A 20,532-nucleotide genomic window follows, 5' to 3' on the forward strand; every position below is an offset into this window, starting at 1 on the left:
CATGCATACGACTGCATTATTTAATTGATATTTATGACAGGAAGCAACTTTTCCTGAATTTCGTGGGCCGTGCAATACTGCAATGGGGTTCACTTCTGCTTAAAAATAGCATTTCTTGGTAAACATCGTTTGAAAAAGCTTATTTGATTTAAATTAACGAGGTGCAGCACTCATTTCAGTCATAGCGATTGCATTTCCGGCCCACTTCCAAACCAGTTCCCGGCCTAAGCAAAATTTCGCTCAATCTCTCAATATCTTACTCTCATTCTCTCTCGGGACGGTAGAAAATGCGACGTAAACAAAAATATGCACGTTCCACGCCGACATGATGCTAGATGGCATTATTTATAATAATTTTTATTTGATTGAAAAGATATATTCACTCATCCAAATTACTTCCAAACGCCTTAAAACTATATTTTTTTCACTTTTTGAAATCGAGAGAATTATAAATAACATGATAGCGTCGAAGTATTAGATAGTTTCCCTATGAACGATGAAGGATTTTTTTCATAATAAAAAATACTCCTGGCCTTTTGGCCGAACGGTGCGGCTAGAAGTTCTTATGCCGAGGTGAATTTTTGATCGGTTTGAGGATACATTTTTAAATGTTTTTCAATATGTTTATATTAGTTCTAGTGAAGTTCTAGATTAAAGTGCGTGAGCTTAGAATTATTGTGTGGTGATTAACAGCTTCAAGCAATGATTGTATCGAGCACTGTGACGATTTTCAGGCAGGTGTTTATATGAAAATACCGTTTTGTAAAAGTGGAAGATTCACTCCGGCTCAGTGGTGTAGCAACGGAGAGCGAATGTTCGGAATCTACATTTTTATTTTCTATAATTGAACCAATTAGGAGTGAAATAAATTGTTGAAAAATATTGAGTATTGTGCGAAATAAATGGAAGACTTTTTTTAAATTATCAACCATAAACCTACGGCTTCCATAAAGTATAAATCCTTAGTTTTCTGTGCTGTGAGGCGGGAATCGGGTCCATAGGCCCAAGTCGTGATTTACTTTATAGGGGGCACACGTCCTATTTTGATTTAATTTAAAAAAAATGTCCATTTCGTAGGTCTTCGGATTGTGGCCGATGTGACCGGATTGAACCCAAGTATGAACCCCTTAAAGTATTATGCTTATCATTGTATTGTAAAATTATAAAGTTTGAGGAGTCACACGATCTATTTTGACTCAACGACGGAGGTCCTTCGTAGCTTAGTAGGGAAAGCACCTGTCATGCGAACTGGGGTAGTGGGATCAAACCCCACCGAAGGGGCGGTTACCCTCCAATACCTTTTCCGAACTAAATCTATCACATGTTGTACATATGCATAATCAAGTTTCTGACATAGTAACTACAAAAACTTGTTAAACTTTTAATTCCAATCGATGTGGTTTAGAACAATTAATGTGATTTTTGCTGAACAATATCTGACATTATTTTGAGTAAGCTCAGTATCAAATGTGTTTTGTGTTTCAGTATAAACTCGAGTATACGTCGCCTTGCTCTAAACCAATAGAGCCACGCTGTTTCGTATCAATGACTATGTGGCCGTAGGATGACCATCTAGAATATTCATCATGTAAGGGCACGAGGAGGTGTAAAATCAAACAATGAGTGCAACAAATTGTTACATTTGGCAAATTTTGGGGAAGGGATTGAAAAACCAAAAGAATACCCTTGCTTATTTAGTAGAAAAAACAACGGACGTACTTCTTAAATTGACGATTTTTAGCTCTTCTATCAGCCAAGAAGATCTTTTGGTCTTTTGATGACCATCACCCAAGAGATAATAATCCATAATTAATACTGTAGTAGGTAATACGGTCACTCCTGACGGAATCCTTGTTCCAAAGTGCTCGCGTTTTCGGGGGCACACCACTCGATTCAGAGGCGGCGCAAAACTGTCATGTTTGTTGATTTAGCTTTGCTGCGTCGCAGCATGCGTGAAATAATAAAAATGACAGTTGTACGTTGCTTCCGTATCGAGTGGTGTGCCCCCGAGAACGCGAGTACTTTTAAACTTGGATTCCGTCAGGAGTGACCTTAATACACAACGACTATAAACCTGCCCTCTCGGTCCACTCTACTGCAGATTCAAATCGGGACAGTTCTGTTCTCCGAAGGCATAAACAGCGAAACTATCTGAAAGTTTCATTTTTCAAGTACCAGTGGCTGTTGGCTGTTGATCGCCACACCGAAATCCTCCAAGGAGGAATTAAGACTTCCATTGTGGATTTCTTTTTTCTTTTCGGTTTTCCTTTTTTCAATTCTCGTAGTAGTACATATCCCAGTCTCGCCTAAGCTTTGAAATTATAAGAAATTATATTCTAGAAAGTAAATTCTAATACATGGCTACTAAGATATTTCAGGCCATTTCAGGACGTATTTTGTCCACAGCACATGTCAAATTCGGTTCACCCCTCGTTAATTTATAGCTAGCGTAAAAAGCTGGATACTCTGCTTCTCTCATAATAATGGCCATCTAATCATCCCTCCCGTTCCTTAGCGTTCGTAAAAACGTTTCCAGGACAAATCTAGACGATTTTTTTAATGTCTTGCTTCCAGGTAGTGGTTTGCTTCATCTTTATGTATGGTAATGGAATGAAGTAATGTCACTCTCAAACCTTGCGCAGATTTGCGTACACGCTCATCATATCCTCAAAAAGATATGGAAACAAGCTTTGATATAAGGATAAGCCCAATTCGGCATGCGTGCGATTGCGTGCTCATAGTTCAGATTGAACATCATAATGTTTTCGCCATACATTTAGCAAGCAAATTAAAAAAAAAGTTTTATTTGCTGTTGGACCGACATGATGCAAAAGATGCAATTATAACTCAATATTCATGAAATTTTGAGAAAAGACATTTCAAATATCATAAAAATCCATCGAAGCTTAACACTCATCAATTTTTTTCACTTTTTTGCGCCTTGGCATCACTGTGCGATGGTAGAATGTCAGCGGGGGCGTGATGCGCAAACCTCAACTGCGGACTTGAATATTGGAGAAGGCTTTACACGAAGCTGGCAATATGAATGTGACTATCACCTCACAACTTTCACCATTTTATTTGTATCTCGACAGATACGCGTGCTCCGGTCACTGAAAGGACACCTCTATATCCTCGTATTTGATATTCTATTCCGAGAGCCGATTTTCATGCAATTAGCCTCAATATTTTTTGAAAAGCATAAGGTACCCCGGGGCAAGTGGGACCTAAAAAAACGCTAGTTCAGCAAAATCGCTAAAGCATACTTAGAAAACAGGGTATTTCAGGACATTAACCATGGATACATCATTATATGCTTCCGTTGTTGAAGTGTAGACGTGTTGTAAGCCATTTTTTCAGTTCCAAAAATATTGGTAGTGACTTAAATAAATTTACCTGTGGGACTCACTTACCCCTTCAAACGGGGCAAGTGGGACCTATTCTGCTCTATACTGTGGAACGAAACTAATATGGAAAATGCAGATATAATGCTCATGTAATTTCTGAGTCGAAGTATTTCAGATCATGGAAGGAGGTTTATTGTTTGGCAGACTTTTATTTTTGGCAAAATAAAGTGATTACAATGTTAGCAGTTATAAAATCAAGACAACAGCCGGTTTACCGTTTAATTGTCTGTTGTCTGGCTTTACATTAGCTTACTTTCTTACCAAATGTGTTAGATGGAAGAGATAAGCAAATTTTTGTTCACTTTTCGAATGAATGTTTCTCTGTTTAACACAAATTATTACATAAATTAGAACCTCAGAAGGAACGTTTTTATTCAGGCGGTGTTGTAAATTTGTAACAGAATGAAATGGCCAATTTATGTCTTAAGCACTTTATTTATCTTAAAATCTGTTAACCTGATGCAAAGTTTAAAAATACCAAAATACAAGACAAAACCTGTTGATCTATTGTAGAATAAGTAGATTTTTTGCACTGTAAACGGAAAATTTTGCATAGTTATAACCATTGCTCTTTTCCATGAGGGAGATAATTTTCAGAAAGTAAAATACACATTTGGTAAATCAACTGTATAGTACTTCTTAACAACTAAACTAACGATATCAACCGCATTTGATTCAGATCCATGTGATATATGAGTGTCGAAGTTATTTTTCACTAGAAAACAATCTAAAAACAGGTAAAATGGCTCTATCGAAAATGTTGTTCAAACTTGTCCCACTTGCCCCATGTATGTTAAAAATCAAGGGAAAGTGAAAATTGCAGATTTTGGCTTTAATCAAAACTTTTAAATCGTTTTTGATGTCACACAATTATTTAATTGCTTAAAATATTCACTTTCCACATCAATGATGAATTTAGGAACGACTATTTTGTTGGAAATCCATTAAATTAAAATAAAAGTGATGGATTTTGCCGGTAGTTTAAAGTCATAATTAAACAATACCATTAGTATGGTGCCGAAAATGGTTTGAATTCCAAATATTGTTGTGTCAGGTGAACTCATTGATATTCTGCTTCATCTTTCTAGAACATTGTTACCATTAAAAACGTTCACCGATTAATTAGCAGGCATAGTACCCACTTACCCCGTATTTTCACTTACCCCGGAGTACCTGCTGAATGTGTCTCGTGTAATATTATTAGTGACAAAGCAACGTTTATGAGGTGTCAAATCAAACAGATATTTCATAATAATATTAATGTTATTCGCAACATATACTGAAGCAGATAACAGATTGATTTAAGAATTGTTGCGGCCAAATTTGAAATGTCCGGATTTCGATTCAAAAGCGTCCGGAGTTTGAAGAATCCCCTTCACTGTGTCTGGATTTCTAGGCCAGCAGTATCTAATGTTTTCGAATATTTTGACTAATTTGTGATATAAAATGCAATTTTATATACTGTAATATATATTTGATACATTTACCTTAATAGAGAGTAAAATTAGTCTGTACCAAAATGCAAAATTCTGTTTAATAGTTGCAATCTAATCATATTTAGAAATAGGTGATTGAAATTCAAAAGATTCAGAAAAACATATTAGGGTATACAGGATCCATAATATATGATAGTTCAATCCTTCTCATGTTATTGTAATTCCTCCTTATCTAGAAACCCCCCACTATTTTTTTTTTTTTTTTTGAGGGAATTCCTTGTAGATTTCTATTCTTCTCTCCAAGTTTACTTCTAGACATTTCTTAGGCTATACTTCCAGAAAAATCTCCGGCATTTCCTTCAGGAATGCATTCGAGAGTCCCTTCAAGAATACATTACGGAATTTCTTCCCAAAATTCCACCAGAAATTTCTTCAGAAATTTAGGACGGAAATCCTTCAATTCCGCTCCATAATTTCACTTGTAAATCTATGAGAAATTCCTTCGAAAATTTTTCTAGCAACTTCTCCAGGCATTCCTCCACGAACTTTTCCTTTAATTCCTCCGGGATAACTTCCAGGAAATGTTCCGGGAATACCTCCAGAAATTCAAGAGCGAATTCCTCTAGGATTTCATTATGAAATTCTTTTCGCAATTACTTCAGAATATAATTCAGAATATATGTAAATATAAATAGAATTCCTCTAGAAATTTCTTTAGGAATTTCTCCCGTCCAAGTATTTCCCCGGAAATTCTTACAGGTATTTTTCCAGGAATTCCTTCAGGAATTTTCCCAGGAATTTTCCTGCGGAATTGTCCTAGAGTTCTTTCCGGACTTCACTCGGAATTCACTCCAGCATTTCATTCGGAAATCAATTTGGGAGTTCCTCCAGGATATCTTTCAAGAGTTCTTCCAGGAATTTCTTCAGAACAAATCCCCGGGAATTCATTCGGTAATTTCTTCAGCAATTTATCTGGGAATTTCTGCATTAATTCCTCCTGGTATTTTTCCGGGAATTCCTTCAGATATTTCACCGGAAATTCTTTAACTTCTCCAAAAATTATTTCAGGACTTCCTTGTGGGAGTTCCTCCGAGAGCTCCTCCAGAAGTTTTTCCAAGAGTTTCTCCGGGAATCTTTCCAGGAACTTCACAGGGAATTCCTGGAGGATATTTGGCAGGAATTTCACGGGAAATAGTATTTCGGAAGTTCCAACTCCGGATATTCCACCTGTAGTTCCTCTGAAAAGGAGCCCCCCTTAGCCGTGCGGTAAGACACGCGGCTACAAAGCAAGACCATGTTGAGGGTGGCTGGGTTCGATTCCCGGTGCCGGTCTAGGCAATTTTCGGATTGGAAATTGTCTCGACTACCCTGGGCATAAAGGTATTATCGTCTTAGCCTCATGTTATACGTATGCAAAAAAGGTAACTTGGCTTAGAAACCTCGCAGTTAATAACTGTGGAAATGCTTAATGAACACTAAGCTGCGAGGCGGCTCTGTTCCAGTAGGAGATGTAATGCCAATAAGAAGAAGAAGAAGAATAAGAAAAAACACATTTGAAAATTCCTCCAGGAATTCAACCAGTAGTTCTTCCGGGAATTCATTCTGGCTTTCTTTCAGGAATCCATTTAGGCTTTCTTTGGAAATTTATCTACAAGTTCCTCCAGAAGTTCCTCGGAGAATTTCGCTGGGAGTTCCCCAGGAGGTCCTTTAAGAATTCTTCCAGGAGCTCCTCCTGGAATTCTCACGGAAGTTTATTTTGGAGTTCATCCAGGAGTTCTTACGTGAGTTCCTCCAAGATTTCCTCCGGAAATTCTTCCTGTATTTCTTCAAGAAATTCCTCCAGAAGTTCCGAGAATCCCTCTGATAATTTCTCCGGGAATTCCTCCAGAAATTCCTCCGGGAGCTCCCCTGGAAATTACTCTGGGAGTTCCTCCTCAGAGGAACACCCGAAGGAACTGCCAGTGAAACTCCCAGAGGAATTCTCGTAGAAACTTCTGATGGATCTCCCGGAGGAATTTCAGGAGGAACTCCTAGAAGAATTCCTAGAGGAACTCCCAGAGAAACTATCGGTAGAACTTCAGGTGGAATTTCCAGCTAAATTACTGAAGAAAGCCTAAATGACTTCCAGAAAAAAAAGCCTGAATGATTTCCTGGAAGAGCTACTGGTGGAACTCCCGGTGAAATTCCCGGGAAACTCCAGGGAGAATTTTCAAAGGAGCTCCCGGAGAAACTGCTAGTAAAACTACCAGAAGAATTTTCGGAAAAAATCTTGGAAATTCCCGGAAGAATTTTCAGAGGAATCCCCGTAGGAACTGCCGATAGAACTACCGGAATAATTCTCGGATGAACTACCGGAGGTATGGAGGAATTCCTACCGGAACTGCCAATGTAACTCCTGAAAGAATTTTAGTATAAACTCCTGGAGAATCTCCCAGTGGAAATCTTGAAGTTTCCACCGGAATTCCTTCAGGATTTCTTAGAGAATTAATCTAGGAATTCCTCTGAAAATTGCATTGTTGATTTCATTTTCAATATAAGCCGACCCGGCGAACTTTGTCTCGCCAGAAATTGATCAATTATTTTCTGATACAATTTTATGCGTTCACAATTTATCTAGAAAACAAATCGGTTCTTCAGAATGATCTCTCATTTTTGTTTTAACAACTTTTATTTCAATATATATAGATGATCAACATTTTGAAATTCCATGCAAATTGTACGACAAATCATTTCATCGAAAAGATTGGGTTTTGATTTTCAAAGCCATTCCAATTTCATCATATCATATTTCCTCTTAAAAAGAAGAAGAAAACGAATATAAATTATCAAAAATCGGGCTGTCTATTCTTCAGCGATGCGCGGTCGTACAAATGCCAACTTTGTTTTATATTTATAGAAGATTTCTGTATAAATTTTCGGTGGAATTCCTAGAAAAATGCTTTGAAATTATTCGAAACTTTCAAGGAAAATTTTATGCAATTTACACAAGAAATTCGAATATTTTTCGCAAAATTTTCAGGAATATTCTTAGGAATTCCACGGGTCAATTTTTCAGTTTTTGGAACTTAGAAGGAAATAGTACCAAGTATTAATATATATATGTTTTTATAAAACTACTATAAAACTACGAGTCAGAAGACTTAAAAAAGTTGCCCCCCTCCCCTACTCGAAATCCTGACTACGCCCATGCTTGCTTATACGCTTGATTTAACTTAAACTTCGTTTAAGCAAAGAAGACTTTTAGCAATAACTATTAGACATTAGACTCAATCAACTAACATTTAAACGCAATATAAATTATAATTAGACTAAAACTGAATAACATTATAATAACATAAGACAAAGTAATAGTTGAATTAAAAACGTGGTAAGACGAAATAAAACAACTAAGGAAATGAAAAGATTGACATAGGTTCTACCATAGACGTACAAAAGATTGACCGTTAGACTTCCTAAGCCCAGCATCAAATATTGAAGCGTTTGTAATGTTTGAAAACTGATTATCTGTTGAATCCTGTTTGGAGGTGATTCCGATGCTGTTGAGACCACCAAACCCCCATAAAGATAGGGGTCGTACACTTATTACGTAAGCAATTTTTCTGGGTTTTTCGACCCCCCCTCCCCCCATGTAAGATTTTTTCATACAAATGAATTTTTATTTATATGGAGCGTAAGATATTGACCGACCCCCCCCTCCCCTCATAAGTTCTTACGTAATATGTGTTCGGCCCCATAGTAGGCGGCGTTTTCTTGAAACGTGCTTCGGAATATGTAAAGGGCCAAACACAATGCATACGTTTGCGTGCGTTTTGACAGTTTTCCCATGTGACCGTCAAACTGTCAAACCGCACGCAAACGTATTAATTGTGTTTGGCCCATAATGGTTAAGGACAAGCCTCCCGGAATTCAAAACTGAATGCACTCGCGTTTTCAAGGGTACCCAATTCAAAACGGAAGCCACGCACAACAGTCATTTTTATTATTCAACGCATGCTGCGACGCGGAAAACTTGGAATAATAAAAATGACAGTTGGGCGAAGCGGGTGCCCTTGAAAACGCGAGTGTATTCATTTTTTGATGCCGAGAGTAAAATGAAAATTTTCAAATTCGAGACCGTCACGAAATTAGGAGAGATTCCAAACGCAAATAGCGTCTTTATCTTTCGATAAATTTTCGAGATCAATATATTAAACGACTCGGAAACTTTCCTGCAATTTGTCAAATCCACTAAGGACTGGAAACTTAGAGTAACCAACTTGATTTGGACCCCTACACATTTTGGACCCTCCTGGCGACATTTTTCTGATTTCTGAAATAAAAACAATGCCGCTGCTAATTCCTCCATTGGCTTCAGGATATTAACATTGTTCAACATCTATTTTACTGGTTTCCCGAGCGAAAAAGCGATATTTAGATGAAATTTCGAAGAAATTAGTTTGTTCAAGAAGACGAGCGTTACAATGCGTTACGCTTAAAAGTATACATCACTGAAAATCTCAGAACGTACACACAAAGTTTTTGTCGAAATTGTGAATTTAAAAAGCAGGAATTTTCTCATTGATGCATGCCAATAGAAAGATAAGACTTGGCTCCGACTCAATTGACCAGGGTAAATTAGAAATTTGACTTTGAAGAGACTAAATTGGGGTGTCCAAAATGTGTACATTTGGGGGTCCAAAATATGTTGCACTGTCCAAAACGAAGAATATTTTCATATCGGAAAAAGGCGAATTTCACTGATTTATCAATAACTGAAGCTCATTTCGAATTACTATTTCATAAATAAGACTTTAATCTTTGAAATGGTGTCGTTTCCGCCCATATCTAACCTGTATTTCAATGGATATAAGCATATATTGGGATGCACTTCCTCTAGGGGTTCAAAATAGGACAGTTACCCTACTCAATGAATTTTTCTAACGTGTTTCAGCGTTCGGTTATGTGCTGTGAATGATTCAAAATGCGTATTGTTGAGAAAAGTAAAAACGAAAAGTAACAAAAGAAAATTGATCTAAGACGAACTTTCGTCATAGAACAAAGCATAATCACTTGGCGTCGGTAGCGGTTGCTTCTTCATAAATTTGACTGTCGTCCCCAAAAAGTCTCATCTATTCTCATCATTCTGATTAACAAGTTTGTGCTGAATATGCGCTTTCCATTGTGTGTTGAATGTCATCTCTCCGAGTAAAGTTGACCTGGTATTTCGATCACTTCTTCTAATTTTGTTGTATATTGATATCTTATGATATTCTAATATGTATATCATCAATCTGTATCTCCATATTTCTCAAATCTAGGGCTGCTGTCTGAATGCAATGCAATCACAAGTACATCTCAGATTCCTATCGGCTCTTCAAAATCTCAGAATATTTCTAGCAATGCTCAGTTTCTTTTCATTTTAATACATTTTTCATATAATCTAGGCTAGATAATCCAGCTCTGCATTTCTTTATGACTCCAAAATCTCAAGGATACATCAAAGCTGCTATCTGCAAACACGATTCACCTTGAAATATTAAAACCAAATACAGACATTCGACTATTATTAGACGTATTTCGAATAAAATTCCAAAGCCAACAAACGAGTTTGGTTGAATCCAAGCTGCAGCAAGCAGCAGCAACTGAGCGTCCACCAGCGGCTATCTATCCAAGGCAAAACAAAATATGCAGTCCACCCGAGAATATTAACCACCAAGTGGCTTGAGACAAAAAATCCGATCCGATCGCTCTGGAGAGAATTCTGCATTTATGCAAAGTGATGCAAAGGTTGGATAGCGCCGGTTTTCCCACGGGAGGCGAGCTAGCGATCGAAACTGTCTTCTGTCTTGAATCAGAATCCGAAAAAAGCTGAGGAATATAGCGTAGCTTCCACCTGAAATCCCATATTAGAACTGGTTTTATGTGATACTCATTCCAAAATATCGGGAATGATATGTATTTGGCTAAAAATTAATTATCAACTCAACAAGGTGAAGTTTAGGCAAACTCATATTGATAAAATTAATTCATTTCTTGTCTGTGCTAATCAAAGTTTTTTTTTTTGCCTAGGGCTGAAAGTCTCCTTAATAAAGATAAAAAAAGTCAAAGTGCGGAAATAGAAAATAAACGTAACCGTTTTCAAAGTTTGAAACGGAGATAAGCCTCTCTGATTCACTCGCTGGCAGTGTTGATTCTATTCAACTAGTCTTATCAGAAATCCATCACATTAATTGACTGCTGCTAGAAATGGTCGTTCCAAAACTCAAAATTAAAACCTATTTTTCTCTTTTCAAGAAAGTTAAGTTGTTAAGAGTTAAACAGAAAGACTGTTAAAATAGACATTGATTATTAATTCAAGAAATCTGCCTACTAAATACCGTTTACTTTAAGTGTGTTTTCGTACAATTGGAAAGATGTAGTATGGTTGATTACAAATAATTGATCCCATAATGCAAATAAAAGAAATAAATTCTTGAAATTATATTCATTATAAACATTTTCCTTTCACCGTTCAAACAATATTTTTCTCTCTTTCATGAGCCACACAGGCTTGTCCCAACGTTTCATATTGAACCCAATTGTTTTACAACCCGGCTGACCTAGAAAGTTGATATCAAACGCCAAACTGAAAACCAGATTCAAAGAACCACTTTTGTCGACTCAAATCAAAAGAGAACCACACACAGCAAATCAAACCACAACCTGCCATCATCGCATCGGCAAATAAAGCAAATGAAACTAAAATCGAACCATGCGGCGGTGTGCAGGAGGACCTACTACTGAAGGAAGGTGAAATGAAACAAAAACTCAAATCGGTTGACTTGGGAATAGCATCATCAAATTTAACAACAATTTATTATCGTTATCATGTTAGAGATACGGATCGTGCCGTGCACGTGGCACCAGCTGAAACACTTACGCACTAAAGCTAAAACAGAAAAACCGAATTTTACTAACGATATTGCAACGTGAAAGAAGAGGAGCGCGAAAAAACTAAAAAATAACATCCGCAACGAAACGATATAGCGCTTAACAGAGCCAGAAACAGCGAAGGCGCTGGAAGCAAATATTAACATAATAATGTGCAAAGATTTTCACTATAGTAGTCGAATAACTTAACAAGGAACAATCATTGATCTCTCTCAAAACCGCGAGTCATCGTGTTTTTGTGTGCATGTTTTTGGTTTTGCTTGTTTTTTGTGTTTTCATGTTTTTGACGCTTTTATCTTCAAAGATTACTACAGTACTGAGAATCGAAAAATGGAAGAAATTAGATTTGTTCGTCTTTTGTTCAGTTGTTTGTAGGAGGCAGCGCAACAGGTTTGCCATAAGTAGTTGGATTGGTTTGGAGTAGTTTTATAAAGGAATACAGTGACTAAATGTCGAACATTTTATGTGCATTGTTTAAATAGTAGATGTTATGGTTTTTTCTTTAATTATTTTAATTTAAAGCTCCATTCTTGTTTTTATTTAAATCTCATTAGGATATCGTTCAACGAGTGTTAAGAAAGTATCTTTTTATGCAAATTGAATTTTATTTGGACCTGCCAATATTCGTTAATAAAAAGCCAATCGTAGATGGTGATCAGTATTTTATAATGTTTCCGAAATTCTCGCGACTCGTGACTCTAAAATTCGAAGTTTTCTTAAGTTTAGCTGATATACAAGGTTCAAGAATAGATTTTCTTTAGGCAATACTACATAAAAATGATTGGATTTCACTACGGTGTTCAGTTGCACTGAAAATAAAAATAGGCATGAGATATCCATTCTGAAAATGGTTCAAACATAAAGTTTTCGTACTAAATAAACACGAAATAGAAGTAAACAAAGAAGAAAAATGCGCATGATTCTAGAATATTCCAACTACCACAACCGCTTAAACGTTCATCTTTAAAACCGTTTCTTCCTACGGAAATGAAGACTGAATTATCTAACAAAAGTAAATGTTTTTTATGTTTGCGTAACTATACAGATTAATGTGGAAATGCCACGATGATCATGCTTCATACGGATTTTGTTTTCAACGAACTTCCCTCAACTGCGGTATATTTGTTCCTTCCTCCTCATCTTAGTCTATTTTAAATTGATAGTAACGTTTTTTGATTCAAGGTTATGCGTTTTTCGAATTAAACTTTTTTTGCTCATTTTCTTTTTGGAGATTTTCTCAAGAATTATGTCTCATCCTATCATTTGTCATCTATCAAAGTTCCTCTAACGTAGTATAGTAATAGTAATTGATGTTTTTTATGTGAATGCGTGGTAGTTTTTGTTCTAAATATCTTATCTTAATAAAATGGATGTGTTTGTTGTAGTAAACTTGCTTGCATCTTAAGTTTCTTAATTTTTATTTTCTGAGAAATATTGATGAACTTTTGCTATGTTCCTCAGTTTTGCGATTAGTCGTAGTGATTTGGTTTTGCATTTTTAATCTCTCACAAGTCTTCAAAGTCATAAGATGGACGCTCGTCTTCTATAGAGTAAATAAATCACTGTTTATCTTTTTCATATATGTCTATGTGTGTGTATTTCCGTGATTCCTATAATAAATTTTTAGCGCATTGGATTAAAGCGTAATGCTTAAAATTCATCAATATTTCGCACGAATTACTGTGTCCACCTACAAAGAGATAAATGGCGCCAGTATTCCCCTACATTTCTATGATAATATACTTCTTCAAGAACAACAAAACCAACAATCAAATAGAAAACTAAAAAGAGTTCTATCATCAATGAAATAACTTTTTCTCTTAGGTCCTGAACATTCGTCTAACGAGCCGTCAATCATTTATTTACACCAATCGGAGCAGTTCGCACCATATGTCTCCAATTTTTGTTTTACAAACTGATTAGTTTCAGAAGGTGATTTTGCACTCTCCTTCGCCACCGGTTTTTCTTCAGGTGGCAAATCTAAGCCAAGGCCGCCATCCTCGTCTTTTTTTTCCGCACACACCCCACGACCTTGTCCAAAAATCAAGTTTTTCCACCCAACCGCGACAGCCATCGCCATCGATTTCTCTCTAAAATATTTCCCCCCCGTTTCGTTTGTTGATTTACTTCCTTTTCCACTCCGCGTGTATGGATTACACAATTTCAATCGCTTAAACTTCTAATAATAAAAATGTATCTCTATCTCTCTTGTTTTTTTTTCTTCTATAAATATTCCTCCGCTTATTTGCTTAAGAGTTTCATTGGCTACTGTTAATAAAAATATCTGCTTTAAATGTTTGCTTTTTACAATAAATTTTCCACCTGGTAGTTTCTATCTATTTGTAGCTTCTCTTTTATCTTTTAAGTAGACTAGGAAATACACACTTTAGATGTGCTTTTTTCATTAATTCAAAAATGAAAAATTTCAATAATCACAATTTGCTCATATTTACTTTAATATTTGTTTTGCTTTTCTAACATCATCTGTGATTTTTCGTCTATATAGAAAAAAGTCAGGTATCTGATTTAGTAAGTCAATGGCCGCGATTGTTGACTTTACCCTCGTCATGATTAACTAATTCCTTCAATCGAAAAAAATAATCCTATGCAAGTTCTTGTTGGATTTCACATTGCATGCAAGCTCGCATGCGTGAAACATTTCGAATAACGATAGTGGTTCAAAATGTAAATCATCGGTGGACATAAAATCAGCACTGTTTTTCTTTTTCCTATTTTCCAATGTTCAAAACAAACTCATTGAAAAATTCGTTGAAGAAAGCTCTGCTTTCTACGGGAAACGAAACTCAAACAAAGGAAATTCGTCAACCCTCGTTCGCTTGTTTGCTAACAAACGCGGCGGTGCTCGCTTTTGATTTCGCTGCTTCCAGTTTGTCTCTTACCCAGCCGAAGTCGCTCAGTTTACTTTGGATCGCTGGTAGGCGGTGCTTCGGGTGCTGCCGGTGCTCCGGGGTACTGCAAGCTTTGGAGGTACTCCGCCCTGCGTTGGTGGACCTGCTTCTCTTTTTCGGCTCGTTCTCTCTGCAGCCTGGTTGGAAGAAAAATAAAAGGATTTTTTGCAATGATTTCGTAGGACACTTTTTTCTCATTATATTCATTAGATTAGGAGTTAGGATTTGACGAGAATTCTATCTTACCAAATTTGTCATTTGCTCATCCCACGTACTTGTATTAGGGAAGCATTGAAAGAAGCGAATTTGTGTTGGTTAGTAAGGTCTTATATTTTTAAACAGGTTCTCATGTCCAGTAAAATAAACAAATTACAAACAGTGTGGTATCAGGCCAGACTTGGGGTATACGATATATGGTAATACAAATTTCAACGATATTTGAATAAGATATGCTTCGAAGGTCATATTATGTTATTCTAGTCTAAAGCACCAGGGTTCTGATGGCTTTTCCGCAAATCGGACCTTTAACTGGTCTTGTGTAGGGGTTATCACGTCTATCTAGAGAGTAGGAGGTTGAGGGTTTGAGTCCCTTCAAGTCACGTGGATATTTTTTTCGCAAATTTCACATCAATTTGTTCATTTCGAAACATGTGCTGTGCATATGCTCAGCCAAAATATTTAACTCAAAATGAACGACAAGTTCTTCAACCCTTTATAAGGCAGAAGAAACTAAACAAAAATCAACAATAAGACATGATATCCAATAAAAAGCTCCAAAACAATTGAAAAATTGGTGCCAATATAGTTTCCATTACCTTAGCGGTGGCAATATGACACAATTGATGGCAATATGTTTCCCACTGCCTTTCAAGCGCAGTTTCAACAACAAACATTTTACATAAGGTACCCCAGGGCAAGTGAAAATACGGGGTAAGTGGGTACTATGACTGCGGATGAATCAATGAACGTTTTTAATGATAACAATGTTCTAGGAAGATAAAGCAGAACTATAAACGAATTCACCCGACACAAACATATTTGGAATTAAAAACATTTGAAGCACCATACTAATGCTATTGCTTGATAATGACTTTAAACTACCGGGAAAATCTATTACTTTTATTATAATACAATTGATTTCCAACTAAATAGTCTTTTCTAAATATATCATTGATGTGGAAAGTGAATATTTTGAGCAATTAAATAATACTGTGGCATCGAATACGATTTAAACATTTTAATTAAAGTCAAATTTTGCCATTTTAATTTGCCCTTGACTTTTAACATACGTGGGGCAAGTGGGACATATTTAAACAACATTTTCGATAAAGCTATTTTAATTGTTTTTGATGGTTGTCTAGTGAAAAATAACTTCGTCATTCATATATCATAAGGATCTGAATCAAATGCTGTTAAATTTCATTGTTAAAAAGTATTGTATAGTTATTTACCAAATGTGTATTTTACATTCTGAAAATTATCTCCCGCATGAAGAAGAGCAATAGCTATAACTATGCGATATTCTTCCGTTTACAGTGCAAATAATCTATTTATTCTACAATAGGTCAGCAGGATTTGTCTTGTGTTTTGTTATTTTCAAACTTCGCATCAGATTTTCAGATAAATAAAGGGCTTTTAGTACATAAATTGGCTATATTGCTCTTTTACAAATTCAAAACACTGCACATTGCCTGAATAAATAAGTTTCCTCAGAAGTACTGATTTGTGTAATAATTTGTGTTCTACAAAGAGAAATAATTGTTCATACGAAAAGTGAATAAAGATTTGCTTATCCTTGCCACCTAAAGCATTTGGTACAAAAGTGAGCTGATGGAAAACAAAGACAACAGCCAAATAAACAAAAAATCGGCTGTCCTCTAGTTTTCATATCTGCTAACATTATAATCCCTTTTTTGTTGCAAAAATAAAGTCCGACATGCAACCAATCTCCATCCATGATCTGAAAATACTAATACTCAGAAATAATATGACCAGTTTATCTATATTCCGCAAGGGGCTGTCCACAAACCACGTAGACCGAAATTTCACATTTTCAAAACCCCCTCCCCCCTAGTAGACTTTTGTAGACTTTTCCGAAAACCCTCCCCCACCCCTTGAAGTCTACGTAGACTTTTCCAAAATTTACAAAATATCATATGTGATTGGAAAACAGTATTCAAATCCATTTCAGTATGTAAACATTACAATAAAATTCGAATTTCAAACATAACAAAATTAAACTGAACAAAATCCAACAAAATAAAACTAAATTTAAAACAAAATCGAATTTAATCCTCTGTCCACAGCTCCTGAAACCAAACCTCAAACCCAATTAACTAAATTTCTATTTAATTTGATTCCTCCTAGAGGTGTGCGCCACCGCCGACGACACTTTTGCATCGGCACGCCATTGTTTAAAACCTGTCAAGCATCTGACCTATCTGACCTGACGAAAATTCCAAAGAGTTTTCCGTTGAAGTACGACATTATTTTCCTCGAAAATTGTAAATAATCACTTGTGCTTTCCAAACAAATTCCTGCCGAAAATAAAAATATATTCTAGTAGAATCCGCAATAAAATTCAAATGGAAACATTGCATTTTTTTAAATGTTTTTTAAACAATATTTCGGAGAACTTTCCTGTTCAACACAGAACAATTTCCCGGTAAAATCCATGATAGTTCTTAATTTAAGTTAAGCCGTAGTTCAGACTATTACTATCTATAGCGAAGTTCATTAGAGTTTTCTTGAGAAACTCAAGAGATTTTTTTCGGTAAAGTCATGCAAAAAAAAACTAAAAAAATCCCTTAAAAATCAAGTAAGTGAACTTTGCACAAAGCTGATGTATAAATTAAATTAAAAAAAAATAAATGAAAAAGTCTACGTGGACTTTTGGTATACCCCCCCGTCCCCCTTCGTAGACTAACGCAGACTTATTCGAAACCCCTCCCTCCCCCTCGAGAGTCTACGTGGTTTATGGACAGCCCAAAATTAGTTTCGTTCGACAGTAGAAAACAGAATAGGTCCCACTTGCCCCGTTTGACACAGAAAAAAATAATGAAAACTAAGAAGCGCGTAAAAAATAAAGACATGGAAAGTTACACTATTTTGGGCGTACATGGATATTTTTTAACAAGTACACCCTAAATGTATGCATTTTCTATAGCATTATGTCAGTTTCTGCGGCATACATCATATAAAAATTGACATAATGCAATGGAAATTGCATACATTCAGGCGATAAAATCGTTTAAATTTACGCTCTTTTTGGCATTCCCTTTATGTGCATTACTTTCGTGTAAATTTCAACAACTTTTCTATCTGTGTGAAGGGTTAAGTGGGTGAAGGTAAATTTATTTCTTGCACTACCAATATTTTTGTAATTGAATAAATGGCTTCCAACTCCTCTATACTTCAACAATGGAAGCATATAATGATGTATCAGTGGTTAATGTTCTGAAATAACCTGTTTTCTAAGTATGCGTTAATAATTTGGTTGAACTAGCGTTTTTTAGGTCCCACTTGCCCCGGGGTATCTTACAATTTTTTTTCAATTAGGTTTTGCGTGAAAGAAAGCAAAAGAATGTACCTTGCAGTTTTAAGGAAAAAATCTTATTCGAAAGCCCCACTTCGAACAAAAAAAAATTACTTAAAATTTCGGGTAAATTTATTTATGAACATATCGTTCAAAAGGCTTTTGTAGCTTACTGCACTGTCTTCGGACATGTCGCAAAAATTGAAACAATAACAGCTGGAGAAAAAATGTAACAACTTAGCAGCTAGTCATCACTGTTCACAATGAAATATTTGATAAGAGCAACCAATGTTTTTTATCTATTTAGGAGACATGATACGGAAGAACACTTTGCTAAAAAAAAACGGAACGCATGAACCATTGTGTGAAGATAATACGAGATAGATTTAAAACAAATCTTTCGAAATATGGTAAGCAGTTATGCATATCGTGCCCTCACTTACGGAAGGGAGTTTACTAACAATTCATACATGTAAATAATATTTAATTTATATGAAGAAAATCTTACAAGGTGGGAGGGGAATGAAAACGCATTTAGTAAATACACCGACCTTATAAGGCGTATGCGCGCAAAAGATTATGAAAGCGGAATAAATAAATCGGGTGCCACAAGTACTTCGGTGTTTGAGGTTTTGCAAACGATCGTGGAGAAGAAGTTGGACCAGGGCTTGGATGAATGAAGCAATGAAGATGAGAACCGATGCTTCAGCACCAAATATACTCCCGAGGAAGGTAGCTTCATGAGAGAACAGTTTCAAAGCGTTTGGTGAAGAATGCTTCCTCGCTCCATATAGCACTGCTGTACGAACCAGCTGGGGAGTGAAATCAAACACCCACTAGTGCAGAGAATATTAACTCTCTTGCCTCACTTATACTGAGTTGCGCATTTCAGTTGGAATGAATGTGTGAAAGAGAGGTATATGATGCATTCTCTCTCTTTCTCGCTAATATGGTTTTGTATTCACACAACACTCACTCGCATCTGAAACACTGCCGATGAACGAACGAACCATCCTCATTTCACACTGCCCTACTGAACGATGCCGCCTCAGCACCACCCGGCTTGTGAAGAGGCCACGTTCACAACTCCCCACTTTCAATGTATAAAACGAATGCTTTGCATTTGCTTCTTCCCTTGTTCGTGCAGCCAGCAGCACGTCGTCGAACGCTCATCAATCGGTGCATCGAAATTAAAACCTCACTGCGGGCTAAAAACGAAGCATTCATTCGTTTTTGAACGAATTTTCCAAGGCCTGAGTTGGACACTCGATAGAAGCGGATGTGCTCGTGATCCTCGATATTATCCAAGTGAATAGTGCGCCATCATGTCTGTACCGGGCAGCTAAGCACGTGTGGAGATTTATCAGGCCGATTATCGTTTGAACCGACATATCCCACCCGGGGAGTGTTTCCGTCGCTGTTATTTCGGAACCCAGGACAGCCGACTGCTACATCGAGTAAAATAGCGTATTCACCTTCCTCGACGCCTTCGGTTGTAGGAGACAAACTTGATCTGCAAGAAAGCCAACACTCTGGCTCCATATAATCAAAGCACAGCCCTCATTACGTCCGGGACGTCTGACCGACCCAGCTGCACACGACGTCGGTGGCGTCGCCATTAAACAACCCGATCCAGGTGAACCACTTCGTCGAACACGCCAAGCTTTTGACGAAAATGATCATTATTTCGTCGTGGACGTTCCGCCCATATGGCTGGCGGCCTACCGTGACCAGCGTTGTGTCGCTTTTTAGAAGCCCGACCCTGGTAATCGTCGTCGGCGTCGGCCGAGCCTCCAACGAAAGACACACACCGAAACGAGTCCTTCCACCACCACTGTCACATTCAAAGCATCCAACTTCAACAACTATCCACCGCGAGAGTAGTGAAGTCTCTGGTCAGCTTCGGCGACGAACACGCCGAACATACAACGAAACAAGTAGACCGACCCTCTTCTGCAACCTTCCAAATCGTCAATGGTGGAAGTGATCGTCTATACAAAACAGTAAGTCAAAATTTAATCTGATATGTTCTATGCCGTTGGCTCAAGACCAGCTGCTTGGGGCTTAAGTGGGTTCCTTTCTGCAACCGAGAAATCTCTCCCGGGGTCAAATCGTTTCATAAGTATCCGAAAATGTTGCTGGAAATTTCTTCGTAGATTCCTGTAAGAATTGCTCCCGAAATTCCTATGCAAAATCTTTCCAAAAATCTTTCAGGTTTCCTTGGGATTTGTTCGAGAATTTATTTTGAAATTTCTCCAGGATTTTCGATGGTATGTTTATCTAAAAATCCTAAGGAAAGTCTTTCCACACCAGGAAGTCCCTCCAGGAAATGGATT

The 20,532-nt window shown here is 36.9% G+C and overlaps 1 protein-coding gene across 9 annotated transcripts in view; it reads right to left on the reverse strand.

Moving 5' to 3' along the window:
* Window positions 1-11,535: 11,535 nt before the first annotated feature.
* LOC134218497 (calmodulin-binding transcription activator 1) overlaps window positions 11,536-20,532 on the reverse strand; it is a 708,930-nt gene continuing 699,933 nt past the window's right edge. For 8 of the 9 annotated variants that reach the window (XM_062697587.1, XM_062697584.1, XM_062697588.1 and 5 more), the window contains 2 exons: window positions 14,908-14,935; window positions 11,536-14,798 (listed from right to left, as the gene is read on the reverse strand). In XM_062697587.1, the coding sequence (XP_062553571.1) occupies window positions 14,667-14,798; window positions 14,908-14,935 (160 nt within the window). In that variant the 3' untranslated portion in view covers window positions 11,536-14,666. The remainder of the gene's footprint in view (window positions 14,799-14,907; window positions 14,936-20,532) is intronic. The other variant, XM_062697589.1, reaches the window with a different exon arrangement.

The sequence above is a fragment of the Armigeres subalbatus genome, chromosome 2 (genome assembly GCF_024139115.2).
Source record: "Armigeres subalbatus isolate Guangzhou_Male chromosome 2, GZ_Asu_2, whole genome shotgun sequence".
NCBI classification, from domain to species: Eukaryota; Metazoa; Arthropoda; class Insecta; order Diptera; family Culicidae; genus Armigeres; species Armigeres subalbatus.